General features: G+C 43.0%; 2 protein-coding genes across 2 annotated transcripts in view; both read left to right on the top strand.

Moving 5' to 3' along the window:
- ITGB3 (integrin subunit beta 3) overlaps positions 1-7,812 on the top strand; it is a 51,623-nt gene extending 43,811 nt beyond the window's left edge. The window contains exons 14-15 of the mRNA XM_059148246.1: positions 979-1,145; positions 3,086-7,812. Of these exons, the coding sequence (XP_059004229.1) occupies positions 979-1,145; positions 3,086-3,151 (233 nt within the window). The 3' untranslated portion in view covers positions 3,152-7,812. The remainder of the gene's footprint in view (positions 1-978; positions 1,146-3,085) is intronic.
- Positions 7,813-11,995: 4,183 nt separating this feature from the next.
- The window catches only part of EFCAB13 (EF-hand calcium binding domain 13), a 132,299-nt gene continuing 132,119 nt past the window's right edge, over positions 11,996-12,175 (top strand). The window contains exon 1 of the mRNA XM_059149515.1: positions 11,996-12,157. The gene's annotated coding sequence lies outside the window, so the exon portion shown is untranslated. The remainder of the gene's footprint in view (positions 12,158-12,175) is intronic.

Below are 12,175 nucleotides of genomic sequence, written 5' to 3'. Positions count from 1 at the left end.
AGTCTGTGCCAGGAAGTCTTCTGAGTTCTTGAAATATATTTAACTTAATTATTCTTCATAAGTTTTAGAGTTCAGTGCTATTACTTTCTCCATTTTAAACATGGAGAAATAGGAAACAGACACCCAGAAAGGTTAAATAATTTATCAAAGGTCACATAGCAAAGTAAGTGGTAAGCCAGGATTCGAACCCAGGCAGTCTAGCTCCAGAGTGCAAGGTAGCATGGCCTCAATGACAAGTTACATGTTGCTTCTCTTTAGTGGAGAAAAGAGGGTGGTGAGAATTCTGGCAAACTATAAAATGTGTCCCATCTACAGGGGACAGCTTCTCCTCACATCTCACCAGGGATACCCTGTGGGTTCAGAGTTTTCAGACCTTTTTATTAGTGATTTTACTTATTTTTATGACAGAGAGACATAGCAAGAGAGGGAACACAAGCACAGGGAGAAGGAGTGGGAGAAACAGGCTTCCAGCTGAGCAGGGAGCCAGATACAGGCTCGATCCCAGGACCCTGGGATCACGACCTGAGCTGAAGGCAGACATCTAACAACTGAGCCACTCAGGGGCCCTGAGTTTTTTTGTTTTTTTTTTTTAAAGAGAAGAAGAATTTGAAATTTCAGGGGAAGAATCTCCTGATTATTCAATGTTGCCAATAAAAATCAAAAAAATTTTTATTAAGTTTTTATTTTAATGCCTGTGTAGTGAACATAAAATCAGATTTTTAATAAACACTTAGGTCAAATTCTGCCATGGGTGACCTGCTTATGACCTCTAATTTAAACCACTCGGGACAGATTATTGCTGTCTTAAAGGTCAGCACCTCTTCCTTTAAAAAAATTAGTTGATGTGTTTTGTAAGTCTTGTTTCCTTTAGAGAACTTTCTAGTAATTTCTTACTTGGTCAAGAAGATCTATTCCTAGCCAGTTCAAGTGATTCCTGCTATATTTATAACCTCTTTACTCTGTGCTCTCTCCTGACAGAGTGTCCCAAGGGTCCTGACATCCTGGTCGTCCTGCTTTCAGTGATGGGGGCCATTTTGCTCATCGGCCTTGCTACTCTGCTCATATGGAAGCTTCTCATCACCATCCATGACCGGAAGGAGTTTGCTAAATTTGAGGAAGAGCGAGCCAGAGCAAAATGGGACACAGTAAGAGCCTGGGCTGGGCATGTTCTCAAGTCATGGGTTTGAGAGGCTCGGGTGGAAGCTGTAGGTGCATAAGGGGGCCAGGTTCAGCTAGCCTGTGATTTCCCAGTTAGCCTCTGTTCTGCAAATTGGGAGATGGTCCCATTATCCTTATTATTCCTGGAAACCACCAATTCTCTCCCTACCCATGCGTGACAATGGGCCACATTAATGAGTACTGGCTGAACACAGGTAGGGCCCAGCTCTGCTGTGGTCACTGATGGAATGAAAAGAAGACTCCTTCTCCAATTGAGGAGGATAGGACAAACTTGAGAATCCTACACTGAGAACATGTAATACATTATATACTGATGAAGTCCAAAGCATGAAACACAAACAGTGAAAAAAAAAAAAAAAAAAAAAGAAACAGCTAACTTTTGCTGAGGATTCACCATATGCCAGGAACTATTCTAAATGACTTTTAGGTGTTAACTTCTTCCATACCTACAACAGCCCCAGATAGGAGGCAGCATTGTTATTCCCATTTTATAGGTAAGGAAACTAAGCACAGGAAGCTTAAGCGGCTTGCCCAATTGGGGGAGGGAATTAAGTTATGATGGGAATTACTTTTTGGACCAACCTCTTCAAAAATATCCTTGGGGCATCTGGGTGGCTTAGTCAGTTAGGCACCTGCCTTTGGCTCAGGTCACGATCCCAGGGTCCTGGGGTCGAGTCCCTCGCCTGACTCCCTGCTCAGGAGTCAGGGACTCCTGTTCCCTCTCCCTCTGCTACTCCCTCTACTTGTGCATGCTCTCTCTCTCTGTCAAATAAACAAACAAACAAACAAATAAATAAATAAATAAAATCTTTAAAAAATTTCCTCCCTGCAGTTTATCCTGATAGAATTAAACGATACAAGCATCTACTGAAAACGTTCTGTTTGCCTAATTTTACTGTGTTCTTCTTTGGCTCATCTTTCACATTTTAACTTTTTTCTGGACCTCTCAAATGGCTGTTTGACTCCATGTATGTCCAGGGGGAAGCTGAAAGCTTGGTCTCATTTGCTGGTGACTTCAGGCCTTTGTACCCAAGGGTCCCAAGAAACTTCTGATGTTTCTGGTAGTATAGTACAGAAATCTGGAAGCTCTGAGGCATGTGAGAATGTGTTGTAGTTCTTGAAATGACTCAGAAAGACCACGAGATCTAATGGGATTTGTCACTTTTTGTTAGAAAAAATTTTGGTGGGGGAGGTGCCTGAGTGGCTCAGTAGGTTAGGCCTGTGACTCTTGGTTTGGCTGGAGTCATGATCTCAGGGTTGTGGGATCGAGCCCTATACTGGGCTCTGTGCTCAACACAGTGTCTGCTTGAGATGCTCTCCCTCTGCCCCTGCCCCCCAAACCAAATAAGTGAATAAATATTAAAAAAAAAAAAAAGAAGAAGAAAAGACCTTGGGAAACCCAGAGAGGGTTTATTTTTTCCTGCTAACATGACAATTTGTGGGTAGGGCTTGGAGGGAGGAGATGAGAACAAATTAAAATTATTTTGAGCCAAAGCTGGCCTCTCAGTTTAAGCTACCACCTGTTACCTTTCCCATCTCTGCTCACGTCCCCCAGCACAGTCACAAGGAAGGAAAAGTGGGGAGAAGGGCAAAAGAGAGAGTTCAGGAGAGAGGCAAGAAACGATACTGACAAGAAGTGATCCTGAAATGTTTGCTGATCCCCAAAAAGTAATGAGCAAGATTCAGCCCCTTAGAAATAGCAGGAGGATGACGTTCTACCTTCTCTCTACTCTTATTTCCTCTCCACTCCCATCTTAAGAGCGAATATGGGGTACAAGGAACATTCAGTGGTTTGTTTATGGTATATTCCAGCGAAGGGTGTCTTGGGTAGACTTTCCAGACAAAACGTAATTCTTGTGGGTAGGGGAGAGCTGAGGAATTCACTGCTGCTCTGTTCTCTCCGCAGGCCAACAACCCACTGTACAAAGAGGCCACATCCACCTTCACCAACATCACCTACCGGGGCACTTAATGACAAGGAGTCATCCTCAGATCACTATCAGGCTGTCCCAGAACTGTGGACATCTCTGCCGTCATGTTTACAGGGAACAATATCTTTGGGGCGGGATGGAGGACTGGGTGTGGGGTGGGTCAGAAGAACGTCAGTCAGTGGAGGCGTGGGACTCTGTGCATGTGTTACGTGTGAGTGTGCTGCGTGTGGGGGAGTGTGTAATTTAAAACTTGTGGTGTGTCCCAGGTAAGCGGAGCGCCTCAGCCTTCATCCACAGAATGCCTCCTTCAGGGATTCTTCCTGCTTAACCTGAGGGTGACTGACACAGCTGAGCAGGTGTTCTACATGACCTCAGTGAGAAGCCAGCTTTCCTCTTCAGGCCATTTTTTCCTGAGGAGGAGGGCAGAGCTGAGCCTCTCATTCCAGAGGAAGGGGTCTTGACTCCACTCTGAGTTCATGGTTCCTGGGCCTGACGCTCAGCAGCTCTGACAGCAACTGCTTGGCTCGGAAGCCTTGTTGTGTCATCCGGACCTTTATCTCCTTTCCCTTCCCTCAGGCTGAAGGAGAAATTGAGCGCAAGCTGAACCCTCAGAGTTGCCTGTGCCTTTTGCCATCACCTCAATCCAGTATGGTTCTCTCATGAGGGGAGTTCTTGCCAGCAGTTCTATGGGGAGTGAGGATGGTAGGGCCACTCAGGGGTCATGCATGGCCTGGATGAATGTGCCAGGGTCCCCCAGTTCATCATCATCACCCTTCAGATGGGTCTCATAGGCAGCTCCGCCCTGGAAGTTCCTTTAGAAGAAGTGTATCACCCTTAGAACAGCATCACTTCTCTACCTTCGACTTCCACACTCTCACTGCTGTAGACATTTGTTACTTACTGGGGATTTCTTTCATGATCAAACACTTTTCCTTGGGAGGGGGGCAGTGCTGTGATTAGAGCCAGAGGTCTGGCCCCTCCCTTCAGGCCCTCTGTCCCTCCTCCAAGACACCTCTACACAACCGACCTGGTGCTTCTGTGTGCTGCGTCCATCCATGTGGCTGATTGCGTTTATCTACCTCTTGGCTGTCCTTGGGGGAAGGAATTGTTCCCATGGGTCTCTGAGTCTGCTGAGCACAAGTTCCACGTTTGACATGCTGGGCCAGTTGTATCAGCATGTGTGGCCTGTCCTCCTGTGGGCTGGGCAACCTCATTTTAGCTCAGCCTTTAATCTGAGAGGCCACAAGTGCAATTTTATTTTATTTTTCTCATTGGGTCACCTGAAATCATGATGAGGCTTGCTTAGTCTAAAGGAATACGTATAGAACCACACTTGCATTGTATCTGTAATTTTATTTGGTGGTGAGGAAGGAGAGTGTTTAAAAAAAAAAAAAAAAAAACCAACCTACACAGACTTGGCCTGGATACAGGCCCTCCCACTTGGCATCATTCATAGGAAGTTGCTGCCCTGTTGATGGTCTGTAAGGGCTCTCTCATCCTGGAAGCTTGTGGGGTTGGGCCCGTGGGCATGCTGGGCCTTCTCTGAGGAGGTGGGATACAGACTCTTCTTTTTTTTCCTCGCCAAAGCTGTTGCTCCACTGGTGTTCACCTTAGTCTAACATTAACAACCACCCTTATGCCCATTCATCAAGAAAAAGGGAAGGCCCTATAGACAGTGGTCTGATGATCAGAAAATCTAAGTCCTAGCCTCAGTGTTGCATCTAAGGAATCTTTAACCTTAATTAAGGCAAGCCTCTTTCTTCTCCCTGGGGCTCAGTTTTCTAGTTGGAAGAATGATAGGCCCAAACCAGCCACTCTAGAAGGTCTCTTTCAGTATTGATATTTGAAGCTGCTGGGACTTCCTGTGGCATTAAGCATACAGCCAAGATTCTGTGAGATGTTGTTATTGTGTGTTGTTTTAGTTGGGAGATCTGAGAGACCTGGCTCTGGCAAGAGCAGATGTCATTCCACAACACCTTTCTTAATGAAAGAGCCTCATTCCAGCCTCTTTTAGAACCCCTTCCCCAACATTTGTTAGCAGTTCCATCTCCTGATGTGGCACTTAGAGCTCCACTTAGGTCACTTTGCACACATTTGCATCCACATATGGAGAAGAGGCATCCATAAGAAGTAGTTAATATAAGTCTTCTGTATCCATGGGTTAACACTGAGAATAAGCTTTTGGAATTAGGAATGGGGCAAATGACTGAGCCTTGTCTTACCGGTGAATCACCCTTTACTGAAGGAGATGGTAGCGCAGTAGAGAGTTGGATCCAAGAAGTTTCAAACCTAACTATACCTTTTGGCTACTGAGACAAGTGTCCATTGGAGTAGTAGTTGGTATGAAGAAGTTAGATCAAAGGAGGAAGAACCCATATTTAAAAGGTTATAACAACAACAACAACTGGTGGGTCTCTTGTCTGAGCTCCTGGAACAAGGTTTCTGGGCCTTTGTATGTGGGGAGAACCTGTCCATGAGATAGCAAAGTGCAGTGAGTTCTGGCCTCATGTGGGGTGAACACCTAAATAGTATTTTGGCATCAGCACAGCTCCAAAAGGTTATTTGTGCTCAGCTCCTCTAGAGATAATTGTTTAATCTCAGGGTTCGTGGATAATAATGGGAAGCTTTGAACATTCCTGACAAGCTGTCACATAAAGAGTCAGTTCTTTACTCTCAGATTTTCTTAGGCCATCCACAACTTCAAGATTCTTCTCTTTCTTAAGCATTCTTGGTTGAAATGACTTAAGTGCCTTCCTGACTTCCCAACCACTCCTTCTGCTTGAGTTGTGCAACAGTGAATTAAATGTGCTTTCCAAAATGAATGGACCTAAGCCTGCCCTGTTCTTCCTGTGTTGTTCTTTCTGTTTTCTTTGGGTTGAAAAGAGTAAGTGTCATCGCCCCCAAAATGATTATTTTAGAACAAGCATGTTTCTAAATGTAACCAAAAGATGATTGCTACAGGAACAAGTTCACTCCAGAACCCAGAGTTTTTCTTTAAACTTTAATAACATTTTCAAAGCAAGTAGGTTATCACTATTCTAAGAGTTATAGTTGTTTTGCTTTTTAATTGGGGATTTTTTTGGAACATGTACTTCAGTAGAACAGATTGTCAGTTTAGCCCAGGTTTTGTTTGCAGGAGGCATACATTAGTACAAGAAAAGCTTAATGGCAATTACTTATAGGATCATTTAAATGCCCAAATTTATTTCAGGATTTGGAGCTCAGAGTGTGGTCTAGGACCAGTGGCCTTCTGTATCATGTGGAAGTTGTTAGTAATGAAAATGCACAGGCCACACCCCAGAACCACTAACTCAGAAAATGGGTTATTTTCTGAGTGGGGCTCAGCATTCTATGTCAAAATGGGCTCAGCCCTATGTCAAAATGGGTTATTTTCTGAGTGGGGCTCAGCATTCTTTTTCAGTAAGTCTTCCTGGTGTTCCTATTGCATATTCTAGTTTAAGAACTACTGACATAAAGAGTCACATACCTATCCTTCTGGTTTAATACGTTTGCAGTAAATCAGCTCAGTTACTAAAAATTATGAACATATGAAAATTATGAACATATGAACTATGAACATAGTTTAGCTGGTAGGTTAAGAAAACCTGATATTTACCCACACATAGCTTTGATCCATTTTCCAAGTTAAGTGATCAAAGGCTTCTTAGGTTCACTCTCAGCCACTAATGTCCATGAAAAACTAAAAGAAGTAATAGCTCAAAAATCACAGGGGGAAAACTCCAACTAGTAAGATCCTTGGCAGGCATCTAAGAAGACCTTTTGTTCACAGGTGATGGGATCAATATCTTCATTATTTGCATTATCATTCTATAGGATAAGACTTTAGAATTTGTAACTTCACTTTGTTTTTTAAAATGTATTGCGCCTCCACAGTGTGGGATTGAATTACTCTACAGAACACTCCTAATCTTTGCCTCTGAGTCTTGCATTCCTCACATAATGTACATTTTTAAAAACACATTACACTGCGTGACATCATCAAAAGATTACGTGAACATAGACTGAGTCCTTTTATGGTGAAATTTTGTAAGATTGACTATGTTTTATTTATGTCATGGCAACGGATGACTGAATGTCTGGATGAAAATGGAGGACTTTGTGTGAAAATGAAATGAAAAGCTCTATGTCAAATCAATTAGTAATCCCCCAACTCTTGGTCTCTGTAGTCTGGACTCTATAGTAGCAGCCATCTAATGACCACTGGGACCAATTACAAGCAGATCGCCTTAGAAATTACAGTACACTCATTTTTCACACTGGTGTAAGGAAACAATAACACATGCTTTGCAAGGAAGCCATTTAATACTTGTTGAAAATAATTTCTATTTGGTTTTGTAATATATTTATGGATATACATATTTTTAATTTTTTGTAGTTTGACTAAAGCATACAAAGAGGTAGTGTTACATGCTTGTAATTGGAGTTAACTATATTGTTTGGTTTCCATTTAAAAGTCTTATTTTATGTTTTAATTTGAATTCAATTAATTGATAGATAATGTATTATTGGTTTCAGGGTACAGGTCTGTGATTTATCAGTCTTATATAATACCCAGTGCTCATTATATCACATGCCCTCCTTAATGCCTATCACCCAGTTACCCCATCCCCCCATGCCCCTTCCCTCCAACAACCCTCAGTTTATTTCCAATGATTAAGAATGTCTTATGGTTTGTCGCCTTCTCTGGTTTCATCTTGTTTATTTTTTCCCCTCTCTTCCTCTGTGAGCCTCTGGGGATTAACTATATTGTTAAATAAAGCCCACTTAATGTGGCTACCCAAGAATGGTTAGTATTTGAAGAAAAAAAAAAAAAAAAAAAGAACTGTCAGGAACATGATTGTGTTCCTTGCAGCTGCTATCATAGTGAAGTCTCCCCAACTACTTGCATAGAGGAAACAATTTCCATCAACTGTGTATTTTCTGACAATGCATCAAAACATGCTCACAGAATGTAAGTATCTAGAAAGCAACATTTAGGAAATTTAAGAGCCTTTAGGCAAAATCTCCACAGTAAATTATTCCTTATTGGTGTCCCTGAAAAGAACTTTGTAAGAAAGAAAATTTCATCATTCATTGTGGTTTATATAATGTATTAGTTGGGTTTTCCTGTCCTGTGACTCATACACAATTGGCATGATTCTTTGGAGAGAGCAGAGTGCTGGGTGTGTAAATAGCATTTGGTGACCAATGAAAATACTTTGTTAAGAAAAAGGACATACGCTAAACTTTGCTTTTCCCGACCCTTATAATCACCCATTGTGACAGAGGTTGCTAATTGTGCCCCCCATCTGTTTTCCCCTTCTCACATAATATTAGAACTCCTAGGGGCAACTGGGCGGCTCAGTCGTTAAGCGGCTGCCTTCGACTCAGGTCATGATCCCAGGGTCCTGGGGTCGAGCCCCACATCAGCCTCCCTACTTGGCAGGAAGCCTGCTTCTCTCTTTCCCACTCCCCCTGCTTGTGTTCCCTCTCTCACTGTATCTCTCTCTGTCAAATAAATAAATAAAAATCTTTAAAAAAATAATTTAAAAAAATCCTAATTTTCAGTCAGACACATGGCTGCCAGAATAAATCCTGTTTCTTAGCTTCCCTTGCAGCTAGATGTGCCACGTCCATCTCAAAGAAGTGAGATGTAAATGAAAGAGGTGCATGCAACTTCCAGTAAATGCCACTTAAGGGAGGGAGCATGCTTTTCTTCTCCTCTTACTTCTTCAGGAAGGCTGGAATGTAGATAATAGCTAGAATTTAAGCAGACATCATGGATCAGGATGTGACCTAAGGGATTGTAGTAGTTATCTAGTGTTACGTAACAAATTACCCCATAATCTAGCATCTTTGTGGCATGTCAGCTGGCTTCTCCCTATGTGAGTAATCCAAGAGAGAGCAAAGAGGAAGCTGCAATGTCTTTTATGGCTTAGTTTTTTATTTTTATTTTTTAAGATTTATTTATTTGGCGGTGGGGAAAGGGCCAGGGGAAGAGGGAAAGAGAGACTTAAGCAGACTTTGTGTGGACCACAGAGCCTGACAATGGGGCTTGATCTCATGACCCTGAGATCACAACCTGAGCTGAAACTAAGAGTCAGATATCTAACCAACTCTACTACCCAGACACCCCTATGACTTAGTTTTTTGTTTTTGAAGATTTATTTATTTACTTGAGGAAAAGAGAGAGGGTGAGCATGAGCAGGGGAGGGGCAGAGGGAGAGGGAGAGAGAATCTCAAATTCCCCACTGAGCATGGAGCCAGATGCAGGGCTTGGTTGGTCTTAAGACCCTGAGATCATGACATGAGCTGAAATCAAGAGTCAGACACCCAACCAACTGAGCCACCCAGGCAACCCTGTGACTTAGTTTTGTGTCATATTTCCACTTCTGCCCTACTTTATTCATTCTAAGTAGTCCACACGTCCAGCCCACATTCAAGAAGAGTGGACTAGTGCCATCTTTTGAAGAGACTGTAGTCTATTTATAGACTTTTTATAAACTATTTATAGACTTATAATAGACTTATAAAAGTCTATTTATAGACTTCTGTCGTGGGGCCGACAAAGCTTCTTGGATATAGTTCCTTATATTCAGTCACTCTCATTTGAAGTCTTATAGAAAAAAGCTATATGCTTCCTTCTTAAAACAACGAATGTGAAAGATAGGGTAACTGCTATAGTCAATCCTGTTCCAACAGGCAGAAAACAGGAGGTTCACAGAAGTCCCTGATCCATAGCAATTTGGAAATTCACAGGTTTATAGCTCCACATTCAAGACCTGGGAAGAATTCTCCATGGATTTTGTTCCACCCTCTAGGCTCTTGGATTTACCCCCTAAGTCATCTTTTTTCCATTAAAGGTAGCATGCATTTACATCTAAGTTTTCTCTGCCTGCTTTCTGCTAATAGAACTAGAGGGCCCAAAGTCCTCTTTTCTTTTTGCACCTGGACTCTTTCAGCCCAAGCTGGCAGTGTGTCTGACAACAGTCTAAAAAACTGTGAATCTCCTATGAATATTTTTGGGTTTTGGTCTGTGAGACAAGAGCCCAATCCATAAATATCTTTGAGCTGCATCTTTTTGTACCTTGGGCTTCTGCGGAAGGACAAAAGTCTTACGCTTCTTGGAAGCTATATTATTTGAATGAGAGGCTCTAAGAAGCACAAACTTAAAACCTTTACAAGGCTTTTGCCTGATTAAAGGGTACTCTGCTATACCTCCCTGAAGCTGCTACTGGAATGAAAGCCAGCGGAGCAATAAAATACAAGATGGCTGTGCCTGCAACTGTGGTAAAGAATTATCTGTCTCCCAAGCGATTTATCTCTGAATCTCCTGAATGTGAGAAATAAAATTCTTTCTTAGGCCACTATTATTTAGGGATTTTCTGTTACTGGGAAAAGAATCTAATACTGACTCATATACTCTTGATGCTATTGCCGGGGGAGGGAGGGTGTCTATGTAACTGACTAATACAGAAACTAACTGGTCCATAGATTCAGTACTAAAAACTGTAAGTATTCAACATTTGTGAAGCATCCACAATCTGTTGACCAACACACGACCGAAACCATTATTACCCTTACACATTAGAAGTTGATACTTTATGAATATGTCAGAAATGGGCTGAGTCCATTAATAGAGGTGACTGTAAACAGTATGGGGGATGGGGAAGTAGGGAATGGAGGGTGGGGTGTTTTTTTTTCCCAAAGATTTTATTTATTTATTTGACGACAGAGATCACAAATAGGCAGAGAGGCAGGCAGAGAGAGATAAAGGAGGAAGCAGGCTCCCCACTGAACAGAGAGCCTGATGTGGGGCTCTATCCCAAGACCCTGGGATCATGACCGGAGCGGAAGGTAGAGGCTTTAACCCACTGAGCCACCCAGGCCCCCTGAGGGTGGGGTGTTAAAAAAAAAAAAGGACATGGTCTCAGAACTCAGATTATTTATAGACTATTTAGGGAGATAAACCACATACATGCTAAAAGCACTAAAGAATGCCTACAGATCAGGATATAGGGTACAAACAGGCACATCGGTTATCTCTGAAGGAATTGTTTTAGCATTTATTGAGCACCACATACACATTTTTGAATTACCAAAATCCTGAAAGAATGAGAAAATTGAGGCTTAGAGAGACTGAGAAGTTTGCAAAACTGCATACCACAAATAATTAGGATAACTGGCCGAATAATTAGGATAATTGGCTGAATAATTGAATGTGAATAGATCCACCAACAATGGATCAATTAATGTGAATGAATTTACCTACAGGTAAAGAAAATATGCCTCAAATCGTGGGCTTTTTGGAGAACATATTTGGAAAACATTCTTTGCTTGACAGAACACTTACAACCTTAGAAAGATTAATTTCACCGAATTGGATTCCTAAGTTTTAGTGACACAATAGTCGGGGAAAGCCATTCAAAATTGCTTTGTGTCTTTTACCAATATCATTTGGTCTGCAGGAGGAACACACACAAGTTGATTTTCGAAAGAAAAACAAAGGAAGTGTTAGTCCTCTGAAAGGCAGCTTCGAACAAATTTCAGCAAGGTAGTGAAACAAGGGGTCTTTGCACTGACGTCCGTTAGAGAGTTGTGGAAACCAAGAAGGATGGAGTATTTCACAAGGGAGGGTGGGAAGTATTCAAATGATGGATAGAAGAGAACACTGAAAAGTGATCTTTTCAGTGGTCAGGCTAGGCAGGGACAGCGCACCGGAGAATGGAAAGAGCAGCAGGAAGGTAGTGAGTGCAGGATGGAGGGCGAAATCAAGGTGCCCAGAGGAGAGCCCGCGGGGAGCAGCCCACCACTCGGGTCCAAGCCGCCGAGCCCGGCCTGGTGAGGTCACAGGCCCTTGTGAGGTGGGCTAGGGCGTTGGGGCCGCAATGCTGCCCAGTCGGCGCGGAGGCGGCGGCGAGCTCAACCGCTCCCCACGGCCTCCGGAGCCCCTGGGCCGTGGCGGAGGCGGTGGTAGCGGCAGCAGCGGAAGGCTGGGTCCCGCACTCCGCCCCGGGACTGGTGGGCGGAGCGTCGGTCTTAGTCAGGTGACCTGGGGGCGGGGC

This window comes from Mustela lutreola, chromosome 15 (assembly GCF_030435805.1).
Source record: "Mustela lutreola isolate mMusLut2 chromosome 15, mMusLut2.pri, whole genome shotgun sequence".
NCBI lineage: Eukaryota > Metazoa > Chordata > Mammalia > Carnivora > Mustelidae > Mustela > Mustela lutreola.
Note: the sequence above shows the minus strand (reverse complement) of the source record. Positions and strands in the feature narration are given on the sequence as shown.